Consider the following 17,171-nt stretch of genomic DNA (forward strand, 5'->3'; position numbering starts at 1 on the left):
TAATTGACATTATTATGATAAACAAAGGGTAAATCCGAAAAGGTATTTTGAGACAGTGGAAAAGATAGGATGCTTCGCAAGGAATTAGGAATCTGATGGAGACGTGTTTTCTTGCTAGAGATAAACCTCCCTTTTGTTTGGTCCTTTGATTTTGACAACTTAGCTTTGCCTAAAACCTCTCACAATCAATCTGCATATTCTTTCTTTAATAACTTTATTTCACTCAACTCTATATTTCAGTCCTACCAGGGCTATTCCTTTTCTTTTTAACAGAATCAAATTATATATATACATTTTCCTCAAAAAGAAATACACGAATACTCGATCTCATAAATAAAGTTTATATATACTACTTTTAATAAAAAATTGTAAGGCAATAAATTTATAAAATTTTCTATTTATGTAATAATTATTCTATTAACTTTTACTTAATATAAAACTCTTAACTCGTCTTAAATTCTTAATGATATAATATATATATATATATATATATATATATATATATATATATATATATATATATATATATATATATATATATATATATATTTCAACAAGAAGTAATAATATTATTTATCTTGGACAAGATATTCACTTCATGCATACATAGGAAATATGTTAATGGTTGCTAAAAATACTTAAGTTGGGTCCTTTTAGTTATATATATATCTCCTCTTGAATTTGGTATAATAACATTGTATATTGTATTTATTCTTGAAATCATTGGATATGAATATTTTCATTTGAAGAATGCACTTCAATTGCTTATTCCTTATTCATTTTATATTAAATGTTGTTATAACGTATCAAAGGATTTTATGTTCATGAAGTGTAAAATTTATTGAACTTATAGTTGTAATATCTAACTAAATGAACACATAATTAAACTTTTAATTTTATACTTAATCAATTGTTGAACTTCAATAGTTCATTATATTTTCCATAATTAGATCACATACAAATAAAGTTATTAATAGTCTTTTCTTTATTTTGGATTATGCATCGTCAATGGATTTTTTCTTTTCTTTTTCCTATCTTATCTATTATACCAACAAACCAAACTATCATTTCAATTATTCACTTTCTTTCCTTTTTATTACTTTCCTAACAATAAAGTATTTTACTATAATCACTATATAAAGTTAATAAATTTACGATGCACAAAAAGTTATAATCAATAATAAAAATATTTTATATTATCACTATGTAGCAGCCTCTTGCAACGTTTTAATTTCATTTTAAAAATATTATCTGAGCTTATAAACTCTTAAATTTATTACTAGTATTTCTTTTTCGTATTTCCTTATATCATTTTACACTTAGAGACAATTGAATGTACTAGTCAGTTTTACCAAACATTATTTTAATCAGCTAGCGTATTAGCCATTCGTTAACTTAGGATTTTCACTTCCTACTAATATTTAATTGTGAACTAACTTAACTAATAATTCATTTATATATTCACATGGTGTTATTAATTAATACGGCAATCTGCATTCAACTCAAGCTTAAGCATTCATTGCATGTTTGGGTATGCAAAATGGACTTAGCTGGCTATAATAATGATATCAAAAGTCCATCAAATTAGTCAGATCGTATTAAAACATTTGTAACTTCAATGAAATTAGGCCATATTATAATAAGAGTATCAAAAAAATTTATTAAAACATGTACATAAATTATAATTTATATATTAAGTTACTATGTTTAAAATTAAAATTAGTTTCATTGAAAAATAATAATACATATTTTACTTTCAATCCTTCATTTAAAATTATTATATACATATATTATCTTTAATGCGGGTAAAAAATAATATATTTGTCCAATATAAGGTCTGTCAGGCAATTTTTGTTTAACTTGTTTAAAATAAAAATTAAACTTACCAACACAAATTTTTAAGATAGTCCATCAAAACATATAACACGAGACTGACCTAATTAAGTAGCGCTATTCCTGTATCAATTTAATTATAAATCAGACAATTCATTTCACCTTTCACGTAGAAGTTAATATGGTCATTAACTTCAAGATTTACACTTAATAGATGTGAACTTTTGTCTATAAATGTGAAATAAAGAAAACACTAAACTTTGCAAAAAAAAAGTGATACTTTAATTTCTTAAAAAAAAATCGCTTTATTACTTATTCTAATAATATAATAATATATATTAGAAATTTAAGTTAAAAAATATTAATAAAATATTAATATATTAATTATTATATAGCTTTTTTTATTATCAAAATATCACGATCGTAAACTTTAATTAGGTATTAGTACAAATGTAGCACAAATGTACTGCTTCCCTTATCATTTACTGCGTCCAACTTAGTGTAGCTTAAATGTTTTCAATGATTTTTCAAATCGATTGAAATTTACTTTTTTTAATCCAATAATTACAATTATACTCTAATATCTTAAACAAATGTTACTGTTAATCTAAATTATTTTCTTATTAGTAATAAAGCAAACCAGTGGGTGAGAATATTGCTCAATAATTATCACTGCATTATAAGTTAGAAACCAATTAGGTTGAAGAACAACTTAGTATCCATCCATTTCATTTTATCATTCATTTAAGATTTTATTAGACATTAAAAAAACTAAGCAAGTGAATATATTTCTTTTTACTACACTTTTTTGCATAAATAATTAAGTTGTTTCTCCCATCAATTGGCCTATAATTTATGCAATTGTGACTAATATTTCGCAATCTCGTAGTTGGTTTATCACTAATAGTAAAATATTATATTAATCTGAATATTTGTTAAGGCAATATTAAAATAAAATTGTGATTACTATATAAATATCAAAAGAATTAAATGACAGCCAAATTTTGAAAAATGAAAAAAACTTAGAACACGGTGAGATACCAGGAATATCTTAATTCCAAAGTCAATACAGCGTCACAAACATTGTTTTGTTCCCTCATTATGCAAGTTACATGAAGAATTATTTAGGAATGGTTCAAAGTTATGCGCCTTTTTTGGTCGTTGAAGCTGTCTTCACTTGAAAATTTACTTATACACAACGCAAACCATAAATTATAGCCCCAATACATTTTTTTAGCTGTTTGTCAACACCAAAATGATTGAGAGGAACCAGTTCTGCAGCAATCATGAATTCGACCAGTAAAGGAAACGAAATTGCTAAATAAATACCCGATGGCTCTCTTAAATGTATTTCTCATGTCTTCCATCCAGCAATTTTGATTCGCTAATTGCATGATTCTCATAAGTAAAGAAAATCCAGATCCGCCGGATATGTGAGGCAACATATCGTGCTAGATACTATAGGATATTATTCAGCTGTTTCAAAATCAAATAAGTTCCACTTTATCTTCTTTATCGTCGTCATCACTCAAAATTATAATTCTTCCTCAGTCTCCCTACAATGACTTTGCACAAGTTTGACCAGGGAAACCGGGCTCAATTGTGATTGGAAAATGAGGGCTCTATCATATATAAACCTCTAAGTCACAAAGAATGATATCTGCATCGCCAAGAGATATGTTACTCAGCTGGACTAAGCTTATGCTTTGTAATCTAACCGCTACAGAAGACAGATTACCTCCTAGACCAATTGTCACAAAATATGAGGTTGTGGATCAGAGGGAAAAAGAGAAACAAGAAATCGGTGTATCATTTCAAAGCTGGTGAATGTGATTACAGCAGCTGGCGTTGTCCTCAGAAGGTTCGTGGCACAACCTCGGTAAAAACCCGATAGACCTTCTTGTTGAAAAACCTTTCTAATACAGTCAATCACACCAGAGTACCGTTTCTCTGAATGATGCCCTTGTTCTTGAAGTCTGGAACGTACGACCTGCAAACAAAATACAAAATTTTCTAATGTTCATCTCCTCAAAGAACAGAAATGCAAAAAAAATAAAAAAAATATGTATATATATATATATATATTCCTAAAATTCCACCCCAATTCTACAAGGGCTTGCAGTTTCAAATTTAGCAACAAAAGAGCGAAGTGTGAGCTCAAACTATTCAAGAAATAGTCCAACATAATATTATTCTTGGAAGATTTATTAAACACGGATAATAGATTCTAAATCATTTTTTCATCAGACGGTGGGCGAGCTGACTCATTCATAAGACCAAAGGTACGGTACGAGTACCCTATGGGGACAAATAACCTGAACTGAACTACCTTCAAATTCAATCATTCACCAACATACCTCATGAGGATAAGTTAATGTGGAAGCAAAAATTTTGGAAACGGATGATGCAATTGCAACATCACGTGCACCAAGTTTATCCATTGCTGCGTCATCTGATACAAAATAGTTAAAACATTAATTAACTGCCAAAACTTTCAAGAGTTCACAGAAAGCTGTGGACATGAAATTACCTTGATTTGCGAGATAAAATTTTATCGTCTCGTATGTAGGAAATTGAATGGCAACATGACTGATACCAGCCAGAGCAGGTACAAGTCCACTGTTTAAGGAAAAAAAAGTATAAGTCGTTACATCATTCATTATTTTTCCAAATGCATTGACCATCATGTTGCATTTGTGTTAAACAACACCAACCTGTACAGGCCCCGAATGCCCTCCTCATGTGCAATTCTCCTTAATGCGGATAGTGTGCCCCTGTATGGCACAACACCAGATCTCATTCCTTGGGTCTGCATAAAAAGGATCGAAAACTTATAGTGCAGAATACACAAAATGAAATGATAATAAGTAGTTCTATTGTCTCTATGGTTTGGTGCAAGACGAAGTTCATGTTCATCATACTAATATGAGGAATGGCAATGCAATGCTTTTAGTAATATTCATAAACCCTTTGTCCTACAAGGATAGCACTATTTGCCCACAGCAAAAACATTGTAAGTAGCTGTTTTCTGAGTTCAATATGCTCCCAATCCATGAAGTAGGGGTTGTGTCATGAACCATGATCTCACCTTGCACATAGGACATCCAGAAAGGAAAACAAGGCCTAATTTATTTCCCTCTTTGCTAGTTACCACAAAATTCCCAAATAATGGAAACAAAAACTGAAATATCAAATTCCATGATAACAACAACAAATTAGACAATCAAATGAGTTTTATACTCTCCAACAAATTTCTAATTACATGTATCACTCTGCATTACACCAATTTTATGTGAGATGTAGCTAGCACAATCAAATATATCAGCCTAAATTTAGGTTGAAATGAAGAAACACACTTGGAGTCTAGTCTTGACAACCCAGAGGGGATTTGTGAACATGGTAGTTGCAGCTCCAGCACCAGAAGCAGCTATCATATTAGACCCAATTGAAAGATGATGGCTTTCATCTGCATACATTAGCATAGCTATTATAATTCAGAATCTAAATAATGGGGGAAGCGGGGTGACTCAGAAAGTTGACAACATAAAAATAGAGGTTAATAAGTGGATTAATTATCACAAAAAAGAATAATGCTTCCAACAATCCCTTATTTAGATAGACAGAAAATAATAACTAACGGACTAACCATCACCATGGAGAAGGCTCTTAAGATGCTCATATGTACTAAAATAAACCTGCAGGTTCATAAATTGATACAATTAGAACACCATCAGTTTTCTGCAACTAAAAAGTTGTGAACAAACTAAAACTTTCTACCAGAACACTAAAATGAATCATTAAAAAATTAACTAACTTTGCTTTAAGAGTAATTCTCAGGGCATTTTGTGTCAGCTGTCAAGAATCACTAAGTAACTGGTCAAATAGTTTCATTTTTAGTCGAGAATTAAAGTTCACTATTCAGTCCCCATCTGTGTTCAATATACAGGGGTCATTCTATAATTTATTTGAGTGGCTTTGTGCACTTTATTTATTTTAAAAACAATGCAATATGAATACTTGAGTCCACATGGTATGATGATAATGAAGCATTCGGAGGAGTTTCTTTGAATGAAAGCGGAAGCTGTTTTATTGTTTTGATATGTTCTGTTCACCTTCACTTTGTTTTTCCTCATTATAAGTTTTTTTTTTGTCTTCTGCGATTGTCTATTCAATTCCTTTTCCAATAAAAATTATAATTTTAACACACTAATTCTCATTTGCATAGAAGTGTGCAGCCCTGTAAGTCACCCTGAACAAGCCATAAAAATGGAGGTTGGTTGATATGAGGTCAAGGGCACAATGATCTTGTACTCCAGTGTAAGAAAATTAAGTCAATCAAAATCAAATCTGACAACCAACCATGAAATACAGAATTTTAACTCAGTTCAGTGAGTATTAACGTTTCTCACGAATGACTTCATACCCCTGCTTGTCAGAGATATGATCCTCGTTTATGTCAACCTTCCACAGGAGCAAGGTAGGCATTAATTACTATAGTACATTCGGTTACCAAATCGATGGCTATAATTTAAAAGAGCAGTTACAAATCTTGGACATGAAAGTTAATGAATCTGTCAAGATTCTATTTGTTGTTTACTCCATAAATAAAAAATAATACATTCAAAAAGAACACAGACATGGAGAAACGACTCACCGCCCAATTTGGAAGTAAAGCCAGCACAGTGGGCGCAAGCCCTCGATACATTCCACGTAACCCCTCCTTCCGAAAAATTTGCTCCAAGCTAGCAACTATTATGCTGCCTGCGGACAAGCAACACTCATAAGCTAAAGTCGCAATATTCAGTTTCAGTAGTTAAACCGGTGGGAAAATTTTCCACAGTTGATTCATCCTTCATATAATACTATTAACAAACTGAAATCTAAAAATGATAGCAACAACCCTTTTTGAATGACAAGCTACATACAGGACAGACAAACCTTCCTCGATATCTCATTTATATACCCGAGTTAAAAAAATCGAACAGATACAAAAAGGGCAAGAGAAAGGCTTGCGGTTATACCTCTAACACTTCCATTGGTGATTTGCGGGACACCATGAACCTGAAACCTAGTTTTGATGACATCTAAAGGACACACAAATGTAGCAGCAATAACCCCTGCACCAAATTATGTACATGAAAACAAACAATTACAAATCGAATTCAGAAAAATGGAAAATTGAAAAAAGAAACAGCGATAAGAAGAATATAATTGAGGGATACCGGCCGAAGCACCGGCGGCGGCATTGCAGAGGAGGCCCTTGGGATTTATATGATTAGCGGCGTGGGTGTCGGCAGACATTGGCGGCGACATCGAGGGAGAAAGTGGCGAAAATGAAAAAGGAATCCTCTCTGGAGAGGGCGGTGGCGGAAGAACAGGGTAGTCGCATGGCCTGAGAGTTAGGGCACAGGGGAAAGACACAGTCTCTCGCTCGATTAATCGATACTAAAGTTTTGGGATTAGATTAGGGTTTGGATCAGATCCAAGAGCACTAGTCAAAAACGGCTCCTTCTATATGGTGCGTGTAATCCTTCCTCTACCACAACATCAATCCCAAACAACAAATACTTCTCTCTCTCACACACTCATGTTCGCTTTAGTGGGTCCCGTTTCTAAGTATTCCAAACTTTATTTATTAATGGTTATAATTAATCGATTTATCATCTTATTAATTCTAAGGAGAGTTTAACCAGTTTTTGGAGAAGAATATTTATTCATTTATAAATAAATTTAAAAAAATATAGGATTTACAGTAATATTCTCCTCTATTTATTTCATAATATTTAAATAACATCAATTATTATCATTAAATAAGGTTAGCGTTTATCAATGAAATTAAGTATTTGAATTTAGAATATAAAATTAGCTTTATTTTCTCTTTTTTAGTTATTTAAAAATTGTAAAAGTGTGATTTAAATTTTCAATATTATTATTAATCGTGTTTTTTTTCTTCGACTTTCTCTCCAGTACTTTATAATCTTTTTGATTGATCCATGAAGAATACATGGGGCGCTATTCTAATATTAGAAACAATATTAAATACTACAAAGCATCATACTTTTACTGAAATAAAAATAATAATAATAACTGGGCGTTAGATAGGAACAGATTCAGCCTCTATCTCTTAAAAACAAAAAATGACAAATATTAAAAAACACTTATTTTTTTATTTAAAAGTTGTTTTTCATGTTCTTCTTAATTTTCACTGCTATACAAATTTCACGATGATTTAAGTAAAAGTGTGGTTAGGTTTTTCCATCATATTAGTTCAATTTTAAGCAAAAGTCAAATTGATATATGAATAATAAGTCAACTTTCTTTCTCGTTGTCGCAACCGGAATCGCGACGGGACGACGATCCAAAAAAGAAAAACAGTTTTTGGAAAAGAGATTTGGAGTCGCCACCATAGTTTATTTTGGAAAACTACGGAAAAACCATAAAACGATAAAGCACAGTCCGCGAAAACCAGATTCTGGGTTCGGGAGTCGGTTACGTGTAGGGAAGGTATTAACACCCTACAACGCCTGCCTTAAGGCAGTACCTTTAACTAAATGCACGAATATGATGTGGTTTTCAAAATGTTTAATTATCCCCTAAAATAAAATTCTAAATAAACAAAACATATTTTTTAATTTTTTGAGCCCGACAAGGATTGACCTTGCTCCTACGTATTCTCATTCAAAATGAGAAATCAGGGTTACGTAGTTCTTTTAGAAAACTGGTTGAAAATTTTGTTTGAAAATTGTTTAGAAAATTTTGTTTGGAAACTGATTATGGATAAATTTGGATTTTTGGGAAAGTGAACCTGACAAGGACTGGCCTTGCTCCTACGTATCTCCGCTTTTGATGGAGAATCAAGGATCACGTAGTTCTGGTAGCAAGACTATTTGTTGTTTAAAATTGTTGATGTTTTCGGGTTTTTTTTTGAAGATTTTATACCTTTTTTTGTATTTTGTTTGAGAAAGAGAAAAGGTTGTTAGCACAAGGACGATGCGTGCGATCACACATGTGCATAAACCTTTAAAACATATTTTTTTGTTAATTTTACTTAAGGAAAAGAAAAGGTTTTTAGCACAAGGACGATGCGTGCGATCACACATGTGCCTAAACCTTTAAAACATATTTTTTGCAATTTTATTTAAAAGAGGAGAAGGTTTTTAGCACAAGGACGATGCGTGCGATCACACATGTGCCTAAACCTTCAAAACATATTTTTTGTTAATTTTACTTAAGGAAAAGAAAGGGTTTTTAGCACAAGGACGATGCGTGCGATCACACATGTGCCTAAACCTTTAAAACATATTTTTTATAAATTTAATTAAGAAAGAGAAAAGGTTTTTAGCACAAGGACGATGCGTGCGATCACACATGTGCCTAAACCTTTAAAACATATTTTTTGTAATTTTGATTTAGAAAAAGAAAAGGGTTCTCAGCACAAGGACGATGCGTGCGATCACACATGTGCATAAACCTTTAAAACATATTTTGATAAATTCCTTTGTTTAAATTGTAAACATTGCATTATTAAATATATATTTTAGGATAAGTAAATATGTAAAATAAGTAGATAGAACAAAATAAAATAATAAATAAAATAAAAGAAATAAATAAAACAAATAGAATAAAATAAGAAAACAAACAAATAAATATAACGAGCGTTGGGGGAATATGCACGGATGTTGGGAATTAAGTGAAATAACGAGCGTTCGTTGCGGGGATTAACGAACGCTCGTCGAGAATGAGGAGGACGAACGAGCGTTAACGGACGCTCGTCGAGAATGAGGAGAAAGATTGAGCGTTCGCTTGGTGGAAATTAACGGACGCTCGTCGAGAGTGGGTGACGAGCGTTCGTTATGGACGCACGTTCATTTGGGAAAGGGGTGAATGACGAGCGCTCGTTCGGGACGAGCGCTCGCTGCGGACGAGGCTGAATGGCGAGCGCCCGTTGCTGACGAGCGTTCGGTTTGGAGTCGAATGACGAGCGCTCGTTGGGACGAGCGTTCGTTGTTTGCGTTGAATGACGAGCGTTCGGTTTGGTGAGCGTTCGGTTGGGAAGCTGCGGCTGGATGACGAACGCTGGTTACGGACGAGCGTTCGTTGGGAACATGGGCGGATGACGAACGCTCGTCATGGACAAGCGTTCGTTGGGAAGATGGGCGGATGACGAACGCTCGTTATGGACAAGCGTTCGTTGGGAAGATGGGCGGATGACGAACGCTCGTTATGGACGAGCGTTCGTTGGGGCAATGGGTGGATGACGAACGCTCGTTACGGACGAGCGTTCGTTGGGAAGATGGGCGGATGACGAACGCTCGTTATGGACGAGCGTTCGTTGGGGCAATGGGTGGATGACGAACGCTCGTTACGGACGAGCGTTCGTTGGGAATATGGGCGGATGACGAACGCTCGTTATGGACGAGCGTTCGTGGGGGCAGTGGGTGGATGACGAACGCTCGTTATGGACGAGCGTTCGTTGGGAAGATGGGCGTTCGTTAGGCAATTAGATGCCGAACGTTCGAAAAAGGCCAAAAACGTGCGTTTATCCTGGGCTTGGCCCATGCGGGTGATTTCTAACCTAGAATTCCCTTAGGGGTTCTCTCACTCTACACTCAAATGCTGCCTCCCTCCATCGAGACCCAGGTCTCTTTCTCTCTGACCAGGAAAACCTAGGGCTGGGAGGCACGCCGCCGCCACCTCCGAACCAAACCCGCCACCGCGACGAAGATGGGCACCGCGTCACTGCCCCCTCTGGACCAGCCACCACGTCACGCCGCGCCTCGATCCGACCACCCAGGGAGGGGTTCCTCTCCGGCGTCTCCGCGCCGCGCCTGCCTAACTGGCCGCCGCTCACCACCGCGACCCAGTCACCACGCCACCACCTCTCGTTCCAACCCTTCCTCTCTCGTCTTGGTTGAACGCCGCAAGAGACCCCACAGGTTGCCGCGACGAGCTTCTCCCCTTTACGCGCGAGGAAGATGATTTTCTCCTTCCCCTCTCCCGGCCATGATGTGTTATACGAAACCGCTTTTGATCCTCTTTCCGGTTTGGGTTATGGACTTGGGTTTGTTGCTCTGGATTGAGATTTTGGATGGCCTCTTTTGACAGAAAGAGTGGAAGTAGACGGTGGTTAGAGGGTAGCTGACAGTAACCGTGAGTGTCATGACATGGCAGTGAATTTGGACGGTGAAGTGGGTATCTGATAAATGGATGATGATGAAAGTTGGGGGAATGGTGGGTTCCTGGTCACGGGTGTTGGAGATGAAAACGAAAAGGAAAATGGATGAAGATGATGGCCGTGGTCATGAGGTGTTTGGAGATAAAAATGAATAAGAAAGGGATGAAGATTGATGATGGTCATTGGCCGTGAGGTAGAGGTGAATGAATGGATGGAGAGGTTGGTGAGTGGCGGACGATATTGGAGGTTTCAGATTGAAGACAACATGTGATTACACATTGGATGATGATGGAGAAACGCGGACATTCACACAACAATGCATTATCAATGGAACAACATCCAGTATGAAGCATAATACATCCAAGACTTATGACTATACGAGTAAGCAAGTCTACTTACCTCTTAGAGCTCCACTGGTTGTCGTTAGCTCAGCTTATCCGATGCCTCCTCCTCCTTCGTTTAAGCTAACCTTTGCCTTTGCAGGTGCCAAAAATGGTGGACCTCAGAAGCAGTGTCTTAAGCCTCCGCTCTCCCAATCCCCTCCCTTTTCTTTGTGTGTTTTTTCTGTTTTTCTGAAACCCCCCGTAGCTCCTCCCAAAATCCCCTCCTTTCTCAATGCTTCTCTGTGCTTTTTGTGCCACTCCGCAAATCCGTATGCCCGAATCGTGTATGTGCCAAATCTGTAGGCTCCAAAACGTCTCTGCCACCACCCGCGGACTCTGCAGAAACGGTTTTCTGCTCCCCTTCCTTCCAACACGCGCACCCCGTACCCTGTCTCCTAACCCCAAACATTCCTTTCTCTTCTTTTTTTTTTTTTTTTCTTTTTACTAAAAAACAAAAATGCCTTTTTCTTCTTGTTGTTTTTTTTTTTTAGTTATATTAATTATATTAAAATAAAATAAAATATAAAGAGGTAAAACAAAACAAAAAGGAAATAATAAATAAAAGGGAGAACAAAATAAAATAAGATGATTTATATAAATAAAGATAGAATAAATACAAAATAATAATAGATAACAAAAAATAAATAAATAGTAAAAAGGGATAAAAACGAAAATAAAAATAAAAATAAAAATGAAATTGATAAAGAAATAAAACTAAATAAATAATAAACATAGGAGAACACATTAATAGTAAAGTCAAAAATCAATCCGGACGAAATTCGGTATTGACAGCTGCCCCTCTTTACTTAGATTTTACTAGATAATATGACAAACGACGTTTTTATATTATCAGAGTAAAAGATAAGTAAAGATAGAAATACTAATTTCGTCTGGATTTCAAACAGAATGAGAGAGGAATAAACAGGGAAATCTAAACAAAATGAACAAGGCTAAGAGAATTGGGGTGTGTAGACATTATGGAGGGTGTACCAACCCTATGGAAGTGAATGAGGTCTAATAACCTCGTGGAGGGTGTACCAACCCTATGGATGAATGATATGAGGCGGACTAACCTCGTGGAGGGTGTACAAACCCTGTAGATGAATGATATGAGGTGTACTAACCTCGGGGAGGGTGTACAAACCCTGTAGATGAATGATATGAGGTGTACTAACCTCGTGGAGGGTGTACAAACCCTGAACGAATGATATGAGGTGTACTAACCTCTTGGAGGGTGTACAAACCCTGAACGAATGATATGAGGTGTACTAACCTCTTGGAGGGTGTACAAACCCTAAACGAATGATATGAGGTGTACTAACCTCTTGGAGGGTGTACAAACCCTATGGATGAATGCTATGAGGTGTACTAACCTCGTGGAGGGTGTACAAACCCTATGGATGACTGATATGAGGTGTACTAACCTCGTGGAGGGTGTACAAACCCTGAACAAATGATGTGAGGTGTACTAACCTCTTGGAGGGTGTACAAACCCTATGGATGAATGCTATGAGGTGTACTAACCTCGTGGAGGGTGTACAAACCCTATGGATGACTGTGTGTGAGGTGAGCTATCGTAGAAACAACTCTGGGATTCAGATTTTTTTTTGAAGAAACATTGGTAGATACTGAGCAAAACATTAGAGAGATTTAGATATAAAGGTCTGCTAACCTTTTTCACCACTTCATTTTCCCTTTACGGATTTTTGAACAATTTTCTTTGCTTTCTATGAAATGATGTTATGTTATGATGGTGCATGAATGCATATGAGCCATTGGTTTCGTTCCCTTCTTTTGCTCTCGCTTTCTCTTTCTTACACCCTTTTTTTTTTTTTTTTTTTTTTTTTTTTTTTTTTTTTTTTTTTTTTTTAGAAAATTCTATGCATGGAATCCGTTGTCGATGTTGACGTCAAACGCGATGTACGTTCGAAATGCATTCAGTCAAAATAATGGCAAGGAGCAGTGGGTTCTTTGATGCAAGGAAGCGAACGTAACTAGGGGTTCAAATTCCCTCTAGCACTAGCTTGAACCTGAAAAGGGTGCGGGAGATGAGTACGAAAGGCAGATGGTTGAATGACTACCTGTGGGTAAGGTTAGCATTTGAATTTTTCTTACTTTGGGAGGTGTTATTAGTACCTACACATGCATGGCCCGCAAGGGCTGCCCCAACTTTGTTACGTATAGTAAACTTGATTTGGAGAGGGGGAAAGGTTCGGGCAGGAAGGATTGCCCCAATTTGGCGATTCTTGATTGACGGGGAGACTTCACATTTTTTGTCTTTTTTTTTCTTTTTTTTTTTTTTGTTTCATTTTCTTTCCTTCTTTTTTTGTTCTTTTGAGTGATTGTGTCATTCACCACATCGTTTCGTTTCAGGGTTAAAATCGTGAGAAAGATTAGGACAAACAGTCTTCAGTCAGCGTGGACTTTTATTGGCTTGTACCGTGGCCAAAGGTCAAAGGGTTTTGAAAGAAATGGATAATGAAGGCTCAAATAAGTGTTTGGCGGTTAAATTGTTTCAACAAGAATCATTTGTAAGGTATCGAGTCAACTATCCTTAAAGATATGAAACTTCGGGCATCCTTTTATTTTCATTGCTGTTTTTTTTTCTTTCTTCCCCTTTTGGGTCGCTTGCTTCGTGGTCTCTGTTGTGTACTTCTTCGAGACTTTATACATTTTTTATTTCTTTTTTCCTTCTTTTTTTTTTTAGAAATCCCCTCCTTGATTTCGGATGCCCTTGATGTACCCTTTAGGTTGACATCGATGTGCTAATGATTCTTGTCGGGGGTGATGAAAACAAATATAATTTATGGCTCAAAAGGGGTGCAATTGGATAAACTTCTTTTAACGTTTGGATAAAGAAAAAATGGCCACACGTCACTCTGAATCTTTGCTTACCTTACTTTCTCGCGACCTTAGCCCTGGAATAAAACTCGGTAGTGGTTGACACATTGACTTCATTTTTTTTTATTTTTTTTTTATTTTTATTTTTTTTATTTTTTATTTTATCTCCCAATCAACAGATCGTTGGGGATGTGTACCATGATGAACACTGCCCCAGTATTGTATTCATGACAATCCTTTGTTTTAATGGGAAATGAAAGGGTTGAGGGTTCAAGTAGTATGAATGCAGATGCTCTAGCTGGAAAAGAACGATGGTTACCCCCGAAACCTTGCATCAGGAGAAGACCCAACTTTGGTATTTTCAAAATTTATTTTGCTTTTGCTTTTCGAAAACACTACGCCCTTGACAACCTCATTGACGACGAATTCAACATGTGTCTTTTCTTTTGCTTTCTTTTTTTCATTTTTATTTCTATTATATTTTTTTTTATTTTTACGACACCCACCAGGACCGAGCTGAGCCAACTGAATACCCGTGATGCTTTTATTGACATTCGTTCAATTATTTTCGTTTTCATTCCTCTTTATTTACCTAAACAGCTCAGCGCGACATGCAATAATTTCAGAAAGTATGAACAAAAATTTAATATGCGGTATTTATTGAATGAAATAACACAGATTACAACAATTTGAAAGGCAATGTTAATATTCGCTAACGGCAACCCTTATCACGGAATCATCATACATAGAACTTTTTGACCGTATCAGAATTAACCGGTAACGGTAATTCCTCCCCATCCATTCTTGTGAGAATTAGTGCCCCACCAGAGAATGCTTTCTTCACTACAAACGGCCCTTCATAGTTTGGGGTCCACTTGCCTTGATGATCTTTTTGGATGGGCAAAATCCTCTTCAACACCAGTTCGCCCTCATGAAACTCTCTTGGGTGCACCCTTTTGTCAAACGCCTTTTTCATTCTCCTTTGATACAGCTGTCCATGACACACTGCTGTTAACCTTTTCTCTTCGATAAGGTTGAGTTGGTCGAATCGGGTTTGAACCCACTCAGCTTCCTCTAACTTAGTTTCCATTAACACGCGTAAGGAGGGAATTTCGACCTCAAATGGAAGTACCGCTTCCATCCCATACACTAGCGAGAACGGCGTGGCCCCAGTTGATGTTCGTACTGATGTGCGGTATCCGTGCAAAGCGAAAGGAAGCATTTCGTGCCAGTCCTTGTAAGTGACCACCATCTTCTGCACAATCTTCTTGATGTTCTTGTTAGCAGCCTCTACTGCCCCATTCATCTTTGGACGATAAGGAGAGGAATTATGGTGGTGAATTTTGAATTCCTCACATAACTCCGCCATCATCTGATTGTTCAGGTTGGTAGCGTTATCAGTGATGATCTTGTTAGGTAGCCCATACCTACAGATCAACTCCTTCCTTATGAATCTAACCACAACCTTTCTAGTCACGTTGGCATACGAAGCAGCCTCAACCCACTTGGTGAAATAGTCGATTGCGACTAGTATGAAGCGATGTCCATTTGACGCTTTTGGTTCTATAGCTCCGATGACATCTATTCCCCACATCGAAAATGGCCATGGTGCAGACAATACGTTTAGAGTAGTGGGTGGCACATTGATATTATCTGCATATATCTGACATTTCTCACACTTTCTCACGTGTATGCAACAATCGTTTTCCATGGTCAACCAGAAGTAACCAGCTCTTAAGATCTTCCTAGCCATCGAATGTCCGTTCATGTGTGTACCAAATGTACCTTCGTGCACTTCTTTCAATATCAACTCGGCTTCCTTTGCATCCACACATCTGAGGAGGACCATGTCATGGTTTCTCTTGTATAAAACATCCCCACTTAAGATGAAACTGCCGGCCAACCTTCTTAGTGCTCTTTTATCGTTTTCAGACGCATCCTCAGGGTATTCTCGGGTTTTAAGATAACGCTTGATATCAAAGTACCAAGGCTTACCGTCTAACTCCTCCTCGATGAAGTGGCAATATGCGGGCTCTGCATGGCTTTTCATTTTGATTTTTGGTAATTCTGCATCTTGATCAACCTCAAACATTGACGACAAGGTGGCCAGTGAGTCTGCTAATTGATTATCTTCTCGAGGTATATGGTTAAATGTGATGGAATCGAAATACTCCATTAATCCCCTGATGTAAGCTTGGTAGGGAATTAATTTTGTATCCCTAGTTTCCCATTCTCCTTTCAGTTGATGGATGACCAAAGCCGAATCTCCATACACCTCCAGAATTTTTGCCTTAGACTCAATTGCTGCTCGAATACCCATGGCACAGGCTTCATATTCAGCGATGTTATTTGTGCAGCTAAAACACAACCTTGCCGTCATTGGTATATACTGACGCTCTGGGGAGATAAGCACTGCCCCTATTCCATGTCCCATCACATTCGAGGCTCCGTCGAATAACACCGTCCACGCTTTTTCGTTTTGGTCTTCTTTGTTCTCTTCGAATAGAGCCATGATATCCTCATCAGGAAATTCAGGTTGCATTGGTTGATAATCACAAAGGGGTTGATGAGCCAGGTATTCTGCTAGCGCGCTACCCTTGACAGATTTCTGAGTGACATATACGATGTCGTACTCTGACAATAGCATCTGCCATCGAGCTATCCTTCCAGTAAGAGCAGGCTTTTCAAAAATATATTTGATAGGATCCATCTTGGATATCAACCATGTGGAATGACTCAACATGTATTGCCTTAAACGATGAGCGGCCCACGCCAATGCGCAGCAAGTCCGCTCTAACGATGAATATCGTTGTTCGCAGTCTGTGAACTTCTTGCTCAAGTAATATATAGCGTGCTCTCTTTTGCCATCCTCATCATGCTGACCCAACACACAACCCATTGACTCGTCCAATACAGTCAAATACAAAATGAGTGGCCTT

The 17,171-nt window shown here is 36.7% G+C and overlaps 1 protein-coding gene across 2 annotated transcripts; it reads right to left on the minus strand.

The window, feature by feature from the left end:
• Positions 1–3,036: 3,036 nt before the first annotated feature.
• On the minus strand, positions 3,037–7,378 carry NDT1 (NAD+ transporter 1). Of its 2 annotated transcripts, XM_047318641.2 has the most exons (10): positions 7,056–7,378; positions 6,855–6,950; positions 6,488–6,594; positions 5,480–5,528; positions 5,190–5,299; positions 4,548–4,642; positions 4,364–4,452; positions 4,191–4,285; positions 3,572–3,823; positions 3,037–3,493 (listed from the first exon to the last, which is right to left on the minus strand). In XM_047318641.2, the coding sequence occupies exons 1-9, from the start codon at positions 7,144–7,146 to the stop codon at positions 3,587–3,589; spliced, it is 969 nt and encodes a 322-aa protein (XP_047174597.1). In that variant the 5' UTR covers positions 7,147–7,378; the 3' UTR covers positions 3,037–3,493; positions 3,572–3,586. The 2 variants fall into 2 exon arrangements, with proteins under 2 accessions (XP_047174597.1, XP_047174589.1); XM_047318633.2 differs by having other exon boundaries at positions 3,037–3,823.
• Positions 7,379–17,171: the final 9,793 nt, after the last annotated feature.

This window comes from Vigna umbellata, chromosome 5 (genome assembly GCF_029865625.1).
Source record: "Vigna umbellata cultivar VRB3 chromosome 5, Vumbellata_1.0, whole genome shotgun sequence".
Taxonomy (NCBI): Eukaryota; Viridiplantae; Streptophyta; class Magnoliopsida; order Fabales; family Fabaceae; genus Vigna; species Vigna umbellata.

Bases quoted from the DNA above. Each gene is read 5' to 3' on its own strand.
- NDT1 (XM_047318641.2), bottom strand. From the start codon at position 7,146: ATGTCGCCGCCAATGTCTGCCGACACCCACGCCGCTAATCATATAAAT. The intron at 6,951-7,055 runs GTATCCCTCAAT...AATTTGGTGCAG, and splicing joins CGCCGCCGGTGCTTCGGCCG to GGGTTATTGCTGCTACATTT. The intron at 3,824-4,190 runs GTATGTTGGTGA...TTTTGTTTGCAG, and splicing joins CATTAACTTATCCTCATGAG to GTCGTACGTTCCAGACTTCA.